Raw genomic sequence first — 13,911 nt, 5'->3', positions numbered from 1 at the left:
TTTTTCTGGAGTGTCTTCGGCTGAGGGGAAACCTGATAGAAGTATATAATATTATAAGAGGCAGGATGGAAATGTCAGATACTAGAGAGCATAGGATTAATGTGAGAGCCAGAAAGCTTAAAGGAAATGTGCATAGTGGTAGGTGCCTGGAATGAATTTCCAGGAGAGGTGATGGAAGCAGATACAATAGTCGTGTTTCAGAGAGATTTAGTCCAACAAAGGCAGGGAATGGAGGGATGTAGCCCATGTGCAGACAGATGTAGAGTTTAGTTTTGTGTCGTGGTCAGTACAGACATGATGGGCTGACAGGCATTTTGCCTATTTGAAGTTCTAGGCACTCCAGATCTGACATTTGCTCTCTACATTTGCCATAATATATCGCTCCTTCAGTACTCTAAACTTCATCCGAGCATGATATTTGCATTCTTGACTACCTTAGGGTGATACGTGGTGAACAATTAAGAGAGATATTTTGTTCTGGATGGTGTTAACAGTACGCTCATCCAGGCCTGAGAGTCACCGAATCATTGAGTCATCTAGCACAGAAACAGCCTCACATCTCCCTGCGGACCACTGTACCTGCCCATTGCCTTCTATAACTTAGTGATTTAAGCACTTCTTAAATATTGTGAGCGTGGCTACTCCACCACCCCTCAGTGTTATCCAGAGCCAATATCTTTTGATTGAAAAGTTCTTCCTCGGATTCCTCTGAACCTCTTTCCCATGATCTTAAACCTGTTCTCAAAGGATTTTGATCAGAGGTTATGGAGAAAGCTTTCCTATTACCTACTGTGCCTGTGCTCCTCATAATTTTGTCCACCTCCATCAAATCCCCTCTCAGCCTCCTTTGTTCCAGGGAAAACAAGCCCAGCCTATCCAATCTCTCTCCATAGCTAAAGTTCTTCAATTCAGGCAACATCCTAGTGAATCTCTTTTGCACCCTCTTCAGTGTAATCACATCCTTCCTATAGTGTGGTGACACAGTACTCCAGCAGTGTGTCCTAACTTTGTACCATAACAGCCTTGCCCTTACATTCCATGCCCTGGATAATGAAGGCAAGTAACAAAGTCCACTCAAAATGTTGGCAATTCAGTTCCTTGGGCAGATGCTGCGTGACCTAATGAGTTCTTCCAACAGATGGTTTGTTACTGCGGATGCCAGAATCTGCAGCCTCTTGTTTCTCCTGTTTTCCTCCTTCACCACGATATCACCACCTACCTGGGCTGCCTTGTACTTGTACACCGAGGTCCCTCAGTTCCTCCATACTCCACTACCGTTCATTAATTAGACCTGACATTATTAGCCCTCCAAAGTGCATCACAATACACTAAATTCATCCATCTTACTAACTAATCAAATAACATCCTACAGTCCAAGACTATACTGATCACTGTTAACAACATCCCCAATTTTTGTGTCATCTGCAGACTTACTTATCACATCTCTTACATTCCTATTGATATTATTAATGCAAAATAAACAGACCAACAAACAATAATATCCCTGCAATTATCTCTGTGATACACCACTAGTCACTGGTTCCAATTACAAAGACAACCCTCTACCACCACTCACTGGCTCCTACAGCCAAGCCAGTTTGGATCCTGCTTGCCCTCAATTCCATGGGTCTTAAACTATTGGACCGGTCCCCAATATGGGACCTGGTGGAAGCCCATGTAGACTATATCAACAACTATATCATTTTGTTAGCCGTCTGAAAACTCATTGAAATTGGTCAGACAGGATCTCCTTGAAAAAAACATGCTTTTTTTCTTTGATTAACTCTTGCTCTTCCAAGTGTAGATTAATCCCATCCCTCAGATTTATTTTTCCCAGTAACTTCCCTATCACTTAGATTCACTTGGCCTGTAGTTACCCAATTTATCCCTTCATTGATGGTATTATACTTGCTCTCATCTGGCACCTCATCTTGGCCAGAGAAGACTTAGCAAGTTCTTTCAAAGCACCCGGTAATTTTGTCTCTTGCCTCCCATAGCAGTTTGGGATTATATCTCATCAGACCCTGAGGATTTATCCACTTTTAATGCTGCTAAAATATTTAGAACTTCCTTTTTAATGGTAACATTTTCCAGAATCTCACTGCGTCCTTCCCTGAATTCTCCAGCGACAATGTTCTTTTCCTTAGTGAATACAAATAAGTATTAATTTAAGACCTTACCCATGCCCTCTAGCCTCACATGCAGGTTACCTCTTCGGCCCCTAATGGGTCCCACGCTTGCCCTGAATATACTTATAAAATGCTTTAGAATTTTCCTTAATCTTGTCTACCACTCTCCACCCTTCCCTTTCCACTTAGAGTTTTGAAATAAAACCACACAGAAACTCAACCCACTCATGCTGACCAAGGTTTTCATCTAGGTGAGTCCTATTTGCCTGCATTTGGCCCACATCCCTCAAAACCTTTCATATCCAAGTACAGTAAGTGTTTTCAATGTTGTCAATGTACATGCTTCAACACCTTTCTCTGGCAGCTGCTTACATACATGGGTCAACTATTGGATGACAAAGATGCCCTTTAGTTTCCTATTAAGTCCCTCACCCTAAACCTAAACCTTCTAGTTCTTGATTCTCCAAAGAAGGGAAAAAGAATGTGAATTCACTCTACCGAGACCTCCTAATTTTATACACCTCTGAAAGATGACTTTCAGTCTCACCTGCTCCAGTCAATGCAGTCCCAGTCTGCTCAATCTCCCTCTATAACTCAATCCCTCAAGTCCTGGCAACATCTTCTCATAAATCTTCTCATATTCTGCCTGGGTAGACTACAACCCAGTGGAATAATCTCCAATCTCTAAATTCAGGTAAACTGCTCTCTGTCACACTTCCCTCTCTTCCTGATCCATCCAATTCCTCCTGCATATACGCAGACCCATTTCACCCCATCTCATACCCCTTCTCCACCCACTCCATCTGCCCGTAACCCACACACCCCTCCCCCTACTCTTCTTACTTACCTCCCTACCTTGGTTCCATGCTCCGCCTTCCTTTCCATCATCCGCAGTTCTTTGTCACTTCCACCCATGACCGCCTAGCCTCTATTACTATTCTAAATCTTCCTTCCCTCACCTCACCTTCCCCCACCCCCCAAACCTGGATCCACATTGTTTAGCAGCTCTTCCCTCCCCCCAACTCCTTACACCCATTATCTTCTCTCCCCCACAGATGCCGCCTGGCTCACTGAGTTCCTCCAGCATCTTACGTGCTGCTCAGTAGCAACATATTTCACCTGATCCCTTTTGTCCTTTCCAGCTTCATAACCTCGGTCTGCCCTTCGATCCAAGGTGACCTAAATCTCCCACTGTGCAGGACTTAGTCGAGGTTACACACACATCAACTACACTAATCCATAATCCTCCCCAACATATTAGGTACGTAGATAGGGGTGTTTAGAGGGAAATGGGTCAAGTGCAGGTACGTAGATAGGAGGGTTTAGAGGGAATGGGTCAAATGCAGGTACGTAGATAGGAGTGTTTAGAGGGAATGGGTCAAATGCAGGCACGTAGATAGGAGGTTTTAGAGGGGAATGGGTCAAATGTAGGTACGTAGATAGGAGGGTTTAGAGGAAATGGGTCAAATGCAGGTACGTAGATAGGAGGGTTTAGAGGGAAACTGGTTAAATGCAGGCAAATGGAAGCAGCTTGGTGGGGTGGGGTTGGTACATCAGCATGGATGGATTGGGCAGAGGGGGCTGCTCCCATGTTGCACAAACAGAAGACTCAAAATAAATGATACAGACACTCACTTTATCTTCTTCAAACCTCTGCCTTCTTTTCTCCTCTACAGCCACCCTGCGCTGCTCTTCGCGTTGACGCTGCTCCTCTAGCTTTCTCCACCGCTCCTCCATCTGCTTCTCATACAGCAGGCGAGCCTTTCTCTCCTTCTGCAGGATTTGCTGCTCTCTCATGGCTGACGACACAGGAGACAGGATCAAGTGCACAAACCATATCTCAAACACTGAACAACATTGCTGCAAGGAATAACTAAAGTTACGACCAAGGTGCACGCCATTGAAGACTATATGACTTTACAAGCCTTTGGTGAGAAATTGTACAAGATATTGGTGAAACCACACTTATGTTCAGTTGTGGTGGCCATGATTAAAATGTACCCTCTGTCTAGCCTACCTATACCTCTCATTATTAAAAGGTTCCAGCTGTCCAGCCTGTCTATCCCTCGCATTATTAAAAGGTACCAGCCTGTTTGTGCCTCTCTTTGTTGAAAGGTACCATCTGTCTGCCTTACCTATAGCTCTCATTATTAAAAGGTACCAGCTGTCTAGCCTATCTATACCTCTCATTATTAAATGGTACCAGCTGTCTAGCCTATCTATACCTCTCATTATTAAAAGGTACAGCTGTCTAGCCTATCTATACCTCTCTTTATTAAATGGTACCAGCTATCTAGGCTGTCTCTACCTCTCATTATTAAAAGCTACAAGCTGTATAGTCTATCTATACCTCCCGTTGTTAAAAGGCACCAGCTATCTAGCCTATCTACACATCTCGTTATTAAAGGGTACTAGCTCTCTCCAGCCTATTTATACTTATCATTATTAAAAGGTACCAGCTGTCAAGCCTGTCTGTGCGTCTCCTTGTTCAGTTGTGGTGGCCATGCTACAGAAAAGACATTATTACACTAGAAAGAGTGCAGAGAAAATTTATGAGAATGGTGCCTGGACTTGAATACCTTAGTTATAGGGAGAGGTTGAACTACAATTTTATTCCTTGGACCATAGGAGATTGAGGGGTGACCTTACAGAGGTGTATAAAATCATAAGGTGGGTGGGGGGGGTGTGGAGTTCAAAAGAGTTGTGTGGGGCACAGAAAGTGGCAGGTGCCTGTTGTGGGCTGCCTGGGTATTGGTGGGAACAGATACTGTGGTGGTGCTTGGACAAAAGAATATGCAGGGAATGAGGGAAACGGATCATGAGCTGGCAAAAGAGATTAGTTTGGTTTGGCATTATGGGCTAAAGGGCCTGTTCTTGTGCTCTGCTCTTTCTGTTCTATTGCTATAGAAATGACAACACGTTCACTTTCATCGGGGTGGCTGAACATCTCTGAACTCCAGAGAGTGGAGCATTAATGGCAACTTTATGGATTTGGGAAGCTGCCTCAGGCCACCCTTGACTCTGATCACACACTCCATCACAAGCTGAGAAGCAACATTACCGGACCTACCCAAAGATCTGTCTCGCTCCTCTCGCCTTTCCTTGGCCAGTCTCTGTCGATCATCTCTCTTCGATTGGTGGACATCTAAAAGTACAATTACCATGCTTTACCAAAAGGACATCAAACTGAGTGTGGATTCCTCAAGTGAGCTTATCTCTGGCTTTAACTGAGATTCTCGAATCCTTATAGCTCTAATAACACTTGACAACAATTTTTTTCGAATATGTTGCTTTCTCAGAATTTTTTTTGTTTATGATGGACTGCTTGAAGATGAACACAAATATAATTTCAGACTACTTGTATCATGTAGGAATTTGGAGAAACAAAGTAACGTTTATTGAATATAATGTGTTTAATTGCATAATGCTGCTGATGCTTTGCAATAGTCCAACTAAGTTAAAAATATTTTGTGAATGGTTTTCATTTGTACTCAGTGTCTGAGGCTTCTCGCTTAAGTATCCAACAATAATTCGCCAGCATTGATGGATTCCAGTTGCCCTGGTATCCTTTCTCAATGACCACAGTGTCCTGGTGAAACCTTTCACCATGCTCGTCACTAACAGCACCAAGATTTGCAGGGAAGAAGTCTAAATGGAAATGCAGAAAATGAATCTTTAGTGACATGTGGCATTTCATGGTTTTATATGCTTGAAGCTTGCTTTCAACCAGCTGCATGTAGTTTGGTGCTCTGTAGACGCCAAGAAAAATTTCAACAACTTCTTTGAATGCCTTCCATGTGATTTTCTCCGGTCCCACTAGAAATTCTTCAATTTGCCTGTCATTGGTGACCTGTCTGATTTGTGGTCCAACAAAAATGCATTCCTTAATCTTGGCATCAGTTATTCTGGGAAGCATTTCTCTTAAATATCAAAATCCTTCATAGAAATTATTGTGCCTGGTGATAGAAAATTCCATCTTTACAGTCCTGAACCCAATTATTATTATCGAAACCCATCCTGCCATGCAGCAGCCGTGCCGCCTAAGCAGGCCCAAGCATGCCTGGACATGATGGGAAACTTCCCAGCTTACGTTGTCGGCAACATTTTAATTGACTTGAATTATGAATTGAAATAATAAACACAAATTTATTTACAAAATGGTGTGTGGTAGGGAAATTTCATGGTGATTTTCATGATCAGTAGCCCAAAATTCTTAAGATACACCTAAACGTATTCAGGAAGCAAAATCTTTGTTGTCCAGTGTAATTGGTGTTCAGATGAAGGCCCATTGACCTTGCTGTCAATTCTGTTCACTTATTTACTGCCTCAGACATGGCCTACGTGATACAAGTAGGCTGAAATTATATATATGTTCAGCTTCAAACGGTCTTTCACAAACAAAGAAAATTTCTGATGAAGCAACACTTTTGAATCAGAATCAGGTTTACCATCATTGACATAGATCACAAAATTTGCTGTGCAGCAGTAATACAGTGCAAAACAAAGACATCTATAAATTACTATAAGAAATGCAATGGTTAAGATTTTTACTGCCATGCTGTAGACATATCATTTAGCCATTCTGTAAGAGAGCAGTCTGTTCCGCTTTCAGCCTGAGCTGAGCTAAGGGGCTTTGTTATTCAACTTTGGCTGACACCACATTCCTATCAGAGTGGTGGAATTGTGAGAAGGTTCTCGAGAGTGCTGGGTGGAGAGGTTGTTGTGACAGACACTGGTGTGGGTCAAAGTCTTTTTGGTGGGGGCTAGGAGAGGACAGGAGGAGTGGCGGCTGAGGAAGCCGTCCTTGTTGCACAAGGTGCTTTGTACAGATGGACTGCTTCCAGGAGGACGGACTGTGGGTTTGTTCATGATGCATTTTCAGCAACACTTGGAAGTTAGTGTGCGCCTTCACGCAGAACGAGGGTCCACCGCACCAGTTAAAGACAAGTTCAAGATGAGCTCCAACTTATGTGCGCATTTGACTGTTTAATTATGATGGACTCTTCTTTTGTTCTTTCTTTTCTGTATTAACTGGATAAGTTAACATTCTTAAATATATTTTCCTTATAATTGTATGCAGTGTATGGTTTGTTATTTCTTCCTGACAGGGGCAGTAAATTATACAGCATTACACAAATCGGGGCTCGGCCTGGCGATAAATCTCAACCTCACAGGTTTGTCGGGACCCAGGTCATACCTACCCCGGACGTAAGGAGTCTGACAAAGGTGTTTCTAACCACTGAGCCTGCTGGCCATAGCTCTAGAGACACCCAGTAAAAAGGGGTTTCAGAAATATAGTTTAAAAAGACAATTAAATTAAATGAGTAGTGCAAAAAGAGGGCAAAAATAATGAGGTATTGTTTATGGGTTGGTTCATTGTACATTCAGAAATCTGATGGTAGAGAGGAAGAAGCTGTTCCTAAAACATTGAGTGTGTGTCTTCAGGCTATGTACCCCCTCCCTGACGAGAAGATGGCATGTTCTGGGTGATGAGGGTCCTTAAAGATGTCCTCAGTGCTGGGGAGGCGAGTGCCCACAATAGAGCTGGCCTAGTTTGAAACCCTCTGCAGTTTTTCCAGATCCTGTGCAGTGCACCTCCTCCCCACCCCCATCCCAGACAGTGATGCAACCAGGACCTGACAAGCCGAAATCTACCTTCTTCACCCATAATAATCCTGTATCACGTACCAAATGTTTTTGTGAGACCTGAGACCTAACAGAAGTTTATAAAATTATATGAGGCATAAATGAAGGTAGAAATACCCCAAAGATCTTTTCCCCCGGGTAGAAAGGTCAAGAACTAGAGGACTAAAAATCTGACATCACCTTCGGGCACCTCCATCCCCGGACTGAACGAATTGTGAGTCTTTGCAAATGTCTGTAATGCTCTCTGTGATAACTATGCCTCCTATCCGTGTCCTCATTATACAACCACAAACACCAGAGCCGCGATGACCCTGCCTGTGAAGTCGGCTGTGATACGTGTGCCTGTAATGAACATCCACATGGCCGTCCTTGCAAAATGCAGCAATGACCATTCCGATCACGTCACGTTAATGAACGACCGCGGCAGTCTCCGCAAATACCAGCGCTGCAATGAGCCTGCCAGTAATGTCTGTCATACGTGTACCGCTAATGACCTAACGTGTGCCTGTAATGAACGACCACACAACAGTTCCTGCAGAAAACTGCAGTGGCCCTTGCCGTAACGCTGCCTTTGATGGATGTCACTGAACTAGGTACCAACCATACCAATCACCCCTGCAGACACCGCCCGCACCCATAGACCATTCCCCCAAGCCCGGCCCCGGCCGGCCGATGAAGACAGTGGCCGCTCTCCTTACCTGAGCGCCGAGGAGACGCTGGCAGCACCTCCGCCATCTTCACCGAGTAGGCGGACGGCAACTGCCGCAGCCCCGAGTTGGGGTGGTGGGCGACAAGCTGGGTTCAACACTCCTCCCTGAACCACCGGGACCGGAGCACGGAGCAGAGTGCACAGACTCGACAGGGGACTTACACCACCTCCCAAACACAACGGCTGTGAGCACATACATTCACTGGTGGAAACACACACGGGAGTATGCACAAGCGTACGTGCAGGAGTCGAGTGAACATGTCGCCAGTTCAATAAAAAATGAACATGGGACAGGGGTGTACAGGTACAGCAATTCGGCCCACAATGTACGACCAAAATGAGAACAAATTAACCTGTACATGATCGAAATCCCTCCATTCCCCGTGTCTGTCTAACAGCTGAAACACCACTATGCACTTTCACCACCATCCCTAGATCTGTGTAAAAAAAACTTCAGATTTCCTTTAAACTTTACCCCCTCACCTAAAATGCAGTTGACATTTCAACCTCGCTTAAAAGGTACCAGCTGTCTAGCCTATCTATACATCTCATTATTAAAAGGTACCAGCTGTCCAGCCTGTCTATACCTCTCATTATGAAAAGGTACCAGCTGTCCAGCCGATCTATACCTCGCACAATTAATAGGTACCAGCTGTCTAGACTATCTATACCTGTTATTAGTAAAAGGTACCAGCTGGCTAGTCCATCTCGACCTGACTTGTAAAAAGGTACCAGCTCTCCAGACAGTCTATACCTCTCATTGTTAAAAGGTACCAGCTGCCTAGCCGGTCTGTACCTCTCCTTATTAAAAGGTACCAGCTGTCTAGCCTATCTAAATCTCTCCTTATTAAAAGGTACCAGCTGTCTAGCCTATCCATACCTCTCCTTATTAAAAGGAACCAGCTGTCTAGCCTATCTAAATCTCTCCTTATTAAAGGGTACAAGCTGTCTAGCCTGTCTATGCCTCTCCTTACTAAAAGGGACCAGCTGTCGAGCCTATCTATACCTTTCGTTATTAAAAGGAACCAGATGTCGAGCCTGTCTTTACCTCTACTTGTTAAAAGGTACCAGCTGTCTAGCCTATCTATACCTCACATTATTAAAAGGTACCAGCTGACTAGCCTATCTATACCTCTCATTATTAAAAGGTAACAGCTGTCTAGACTATCTATATCTCTCATTATTAAAAGGTTCCAGCTGTCTAGACTATCTATACCTCTCATTATTAGAAGGTACCAGCTGTCTAGCCTATCTATACCTCTCATTATTAAAAGGTACAAGCTGTCTAGTCTATTTATACCTCTTCTTGTTAAAAGGTACCAGCTGTCCAGCCTGTCTATACCTCTCATTATTACAAGGTACCAGCTGTCTAGCCTGTCTATACCTCTCATTATTAAAATGTACCAGCTCTCTAAGCCTGTCTATATAACTCCTTGGTAAAAGGTACCAACTGTCCAGCCAGTCTATACATCTCATTATTAAAAGGTACCAGCTGTCTACCCTATCTATACCTCTCACTATTAAAAGGTACCAGATGTCTAGCCTACCTATACCTCTCTTTATAAAAAGATACCAGCTGTCTAGCCTATCTATACCTCTCTTCATAAAATGGTACCACCTGTCTAGCCTGTCGATGTCTCTGCTTGTTAAAAGGTACCAGCTGTCCAGCCTGTCTATACCTCTCATTATTAAAAGGTACCGGCTGTCTAGCCTGTCTGTGCGTCTCCTTGTTAAAAGGTACAAGCTGTCTGGCCTATCACTACCTCTCGTTGTTAAATGGTACCAGCTGTCCAGCCTATGTATACATCTCATTATTAAAAGGTACCTGCTGTCTCGCCTGTCTTTGTCTCTCATTATTAACAGGGACCAGCTGTCCGGCCTGTCTTTATCTCTCGGTGTTTAAAGGTACCAGCTGTCCAGCGATCTATCCCTGTCATTATTAAAATGTATCAGCTGTCTAGCTTATCTGTACCAGTCATTATTAAAATGTACCAGCTGTATAGCCTATCTATACCTCTCATTATTAAATGGTACCAGCTATCTAGCCTATATATACCTCTCCTTCTATAAAGGTACCAGCTCTCTGGACTGTCTGTACCTCTCATTATTAAAAGGTACTTGTTGTCTAGCCTATCTATACCTCTCGTTGTTAAAAGGCACCAGCGGTCTAGACTATCTACACACCTGGTTACTAAAGAGTTCTAGCTCTCTAGCACATCTATACCTCTCATTATTTAAAGATACCAGCTGTCTAGCCTATCTATAGCTGTCATTATTAAATGGTACCAGCTATCTAGCCTATATATACCTCTCCTTCTATAAACGTGCCAGCTCTCTAGACTGTCTATACCTCTCGTTGCAAAAAGGTATCAGCAGTCCACCCAATCTACATCTCTCTTTATAAAAAGATACCAGCTGTCTAGCCTATCTATAGCTGTCATTATTAAATGGTACCAGCTATCTAGCCTATATATACCTCTCCTTCTATAAACGTGCCAGCTCTCTAGACTGTCTATACCTCTCATCATTAAAAGCTACTTGCTGTCCAGCCTATCTATACCTCTCATTGTTAAAAGGCACCAGCTGTCTAGCCTGTCTTTGCCTCTCCATATTAAAAGGTTCCAGCTGTCCAGCCTGTCTCTGCCTCTCATTATTTAAGGGTACCAGCTGTTCAGCCTGTCTATACCACACATTATTAAAAGGTACCGCTGTCTAGCCTATCTATACCTCTCATTATTAAAAGGTACCAGCTGTCTAGCCTGTCTATACCTCTCATTATTTAAAGGTACCAGCTGTCTAGCCTATCTATACCTGTCATTATTAAATGGTACCAGCTATCTAGCCTATATATACCTCTCCTTCTATAAACGTGCCAGCTCTCTAGACTGTCTATACCTCTCATCATTAAAAGCTAATTGCTGTCTAGCCTATCTATAACTCTCGTTGTTAAAAGGCACCAGCTTTCTAGACTATCTACCCATCTCACTACTAAAGGGTACGAGCTCTCTAGCATATCTATACCTCTCATTATGAAAAGGTACCAGCTGTCTAGCCTATCTATACCTCTCATTATTAAAAGGTACCAGCTGTCTAGCCTATCTATACCTCTCATTATTAAAAGGTACCAGCTGTCTAGCCTATCTATACCTCTCATTATTAAATGGTACCAGCTATCCAGACTGTCTCTACCTCTCATTATTAAAAGTTACAAGCTGTATTCTCTATCTATACCTCCCGTTGTTAAAAGGCACCAGCTGTCTAGCCTATCTACACATCTCGTTATTAAAGGGTACTAGCTCTCTCCAGCCTATTTATACTTATCATTATTAAAAGATACCAGCTGTCCAGCCTGTCTTTACCATGCATTATTAAAAGGTACCAGCTGTCAAGCCTGTCTGTGCGTCTCCTTGTTAAAAGGTACCAGCTGTCTGGCCTATCACTACCTCTCATTGTTAAATGGTACCAGCTGTCCAGCCTATGTATACATCTCATTATTAAAAGGTACCTGCTGTCTCGCCTGTCTTTGTCTCTCATTATTAACAGGGACCTGCTGTCCGGCCTGTCTTTACCTCTCATTGTTTAAAGGTACCAGCTGTCCAGCGATCTATCCTTGTCATTATTAAAATGTGTCAGCTGTCTAGCCTATCTGTACCAGTCATTATTAAAATGTACCAGCTGTATAGCCTATCTATACCTCTCATTATTAAATGGTACCAGCTATCTAGCCTATATATACCTCTCCTTCTATAAAGGTACCAGCTCTCTAGACTGTCTGTACCTCTCATTATTAAAAGGTACTTGCTGTCTAGCCTATCTATACCTCTCGTTGTTAAAAGGCACCAGCTGTCTAGACTATCTACACATCTGGTTACTAAAGGGTTCTAGCTCTCTTGCACATCTATACCTCTCATTATTAAAAGGTACCAGCTGTCTAGCCAGTCTGTGCCTCACCTTATTAAAAGATACCAGCAGTCTAGCCTGTCTTTGCCTCTCCTTATTTAGAGATACCAGCTGTCTAGCCTGTCTATACCTCTCATTATTTAAAGGTACTAGCTGTCTAGCCTATCTATACCTGTCATTATTAAATGGTACCAGCTATCTAGCCTATATATACCTCTCCTTCTATAAACGTGCCAGCTCTCTAGACTGTCTATACGTCTCATCATTAAAAGCTAATTGCTGTCTAGCCTATCTATAACTCTCATTGTTAAAAGGCACCAGCTTTCTAGACTATCTACACATCTCACTACTAAAGGTTACGAGCTCTCTAGCATATCTATACCTCTCATTATGAAAAGGTACCAGCTGTCTGTCCTGTCTTTGCCTCTCCTGATTAAAATGTACCCTCTGTCTAGCCTACCTATACCTCTCATTATTAAAAGGTTCCAGCTGTCCAGCCTGTCTATCCCTCGCATTATTAAAAGGTACCAGCCTGTTTGTGCCTCTCTTTGTTGAAAGGTACCATCTGTCTGCCTTACCTATAGCTCTCATTATTAAAAGGTACCAGCTGTCTAGCCTATCTATACCTCTCATTATTAAATGGTACCAGCTGTCTAGCCTATCTATACATGTCAGTATTAAAAGGTACCAGCTGTCTAGCCTATCTATACCTCTCATTATTAAAAGGTACAGCTGTCTAGCCTATCTATACCTCTCTTTATTAAATGGTACCAGCTATCTAGGCTGTCTCTACCTCTCATTATTAAAAGCTACAAGCTGTATAGTCTATCTATACCTCCCGTTGTTAAAAGGCACCAGCTATCTAGCCTATCTACACATCTCGTTATTAAAGGGTACTAGCTCTCTCCAGCCTATTTATACTTATCATTATTAAAAGGTACCAGCTGTCAAGCCTGTCTGTGCGTCTCCTTGTTCAATGGTACCAGCTGTCTAGCCTATCTATACATCTCATTATTAAAAGGTACCAGCTGTCTCGCCTGTCTTTGTCTCTCATTATTAAAAGGTAGCAGCTGTCCAGCCTGTCTATACCATGCATTATTAAAAGGGACCAGCTGTATAGCCTATATATACCTCTCCTTCTATAAAGGTACCAGCTCTCTAGACTGTCTGTTTCTCTCATTATTAAAAGGTACTTGCTGTCTAGCCTGTCTATACCTCCCGTTGTTAAAAGGCACCAGCTGTCTAGCCTATCTACACATCTCGTTATTAAAGGGTACTAGCTCTCTCCAGCCTATTTACACATCATTATTAAAAGATACCAGCTGTCTAGCCTTCTTTGTCTCTCATTATTAAAAGGTACCAGCTGTCCAGCCTGTCTATACCATGCATTATTAAAAGGGACCAGCTGTCCAGCCTGTCTTTACCTCTCGGTGTTTAAAGGTACCAGCTGTCTAGCGATCTTTACCTGTCATTATTAAAATGTGTCAGCTGTCTAGCCTATCTGTACCTCTCCTTCTATAAAGGTAA

At 43.0% G+C, this 13,911-nt stretch overlaps 1 protein-coding gene across 4 annotated transcripts in view; it reads right to left on the bottom strand.

The window, feature by feature from the left end:
• Window positions 1-8,735, bottom strand: part of LOC134348219 (MAP7 domain-containing protein 2-like) — a 134,353-nt gene extending 125,618 nt beyond the window's left edge. The window contains exons 1-3 of one of the 4 annotated variants that reach the window (XM_063051263.1): window positions 8,474-8,735; window positions 5,200-5,274; window positions 3,765-3,989 (exon numbers count right to left, since the gene is read on the bottom strand). In XM_063051263.1, coding sequence (XP_062907333.1) covers window positions 3,765-3,989; window positions 5,200-5,274 — 300 coding nt within the window. In that variant the 5' untranslated portion in view covers window positions 8,474-8,735. The remainder of the gene's footprint in view (window positions 1-3,764; window positions 3,990-5,199; window positions 5,275-8,473) is intronic. The other 3 variants (XM_063051260.1, XM_063051262.1, XM_063051265.1) reach the window with 3 other exon arrangements.
• Window positions 8,736-13,911: the final 5,176 nt, after the last annotated feature.

The sequence above is a fragment of the Mobula hypostoma genome, chromosome 6 (genome assembly GCF_963921235.1).
Source record: "Mobula hypostoma chromosome 6, sMobHyp1.1, whole genome shotgun sequence".
NCBI lineage: Eukaryota > Metazoa > Chordata > Chondrichthyes > Myliobatiformes > Myliobatidae > Mobula > Mobula hypostoma.
This window is presented reverse-complemented; position numbering and strand designations above follow the sequence as displayed.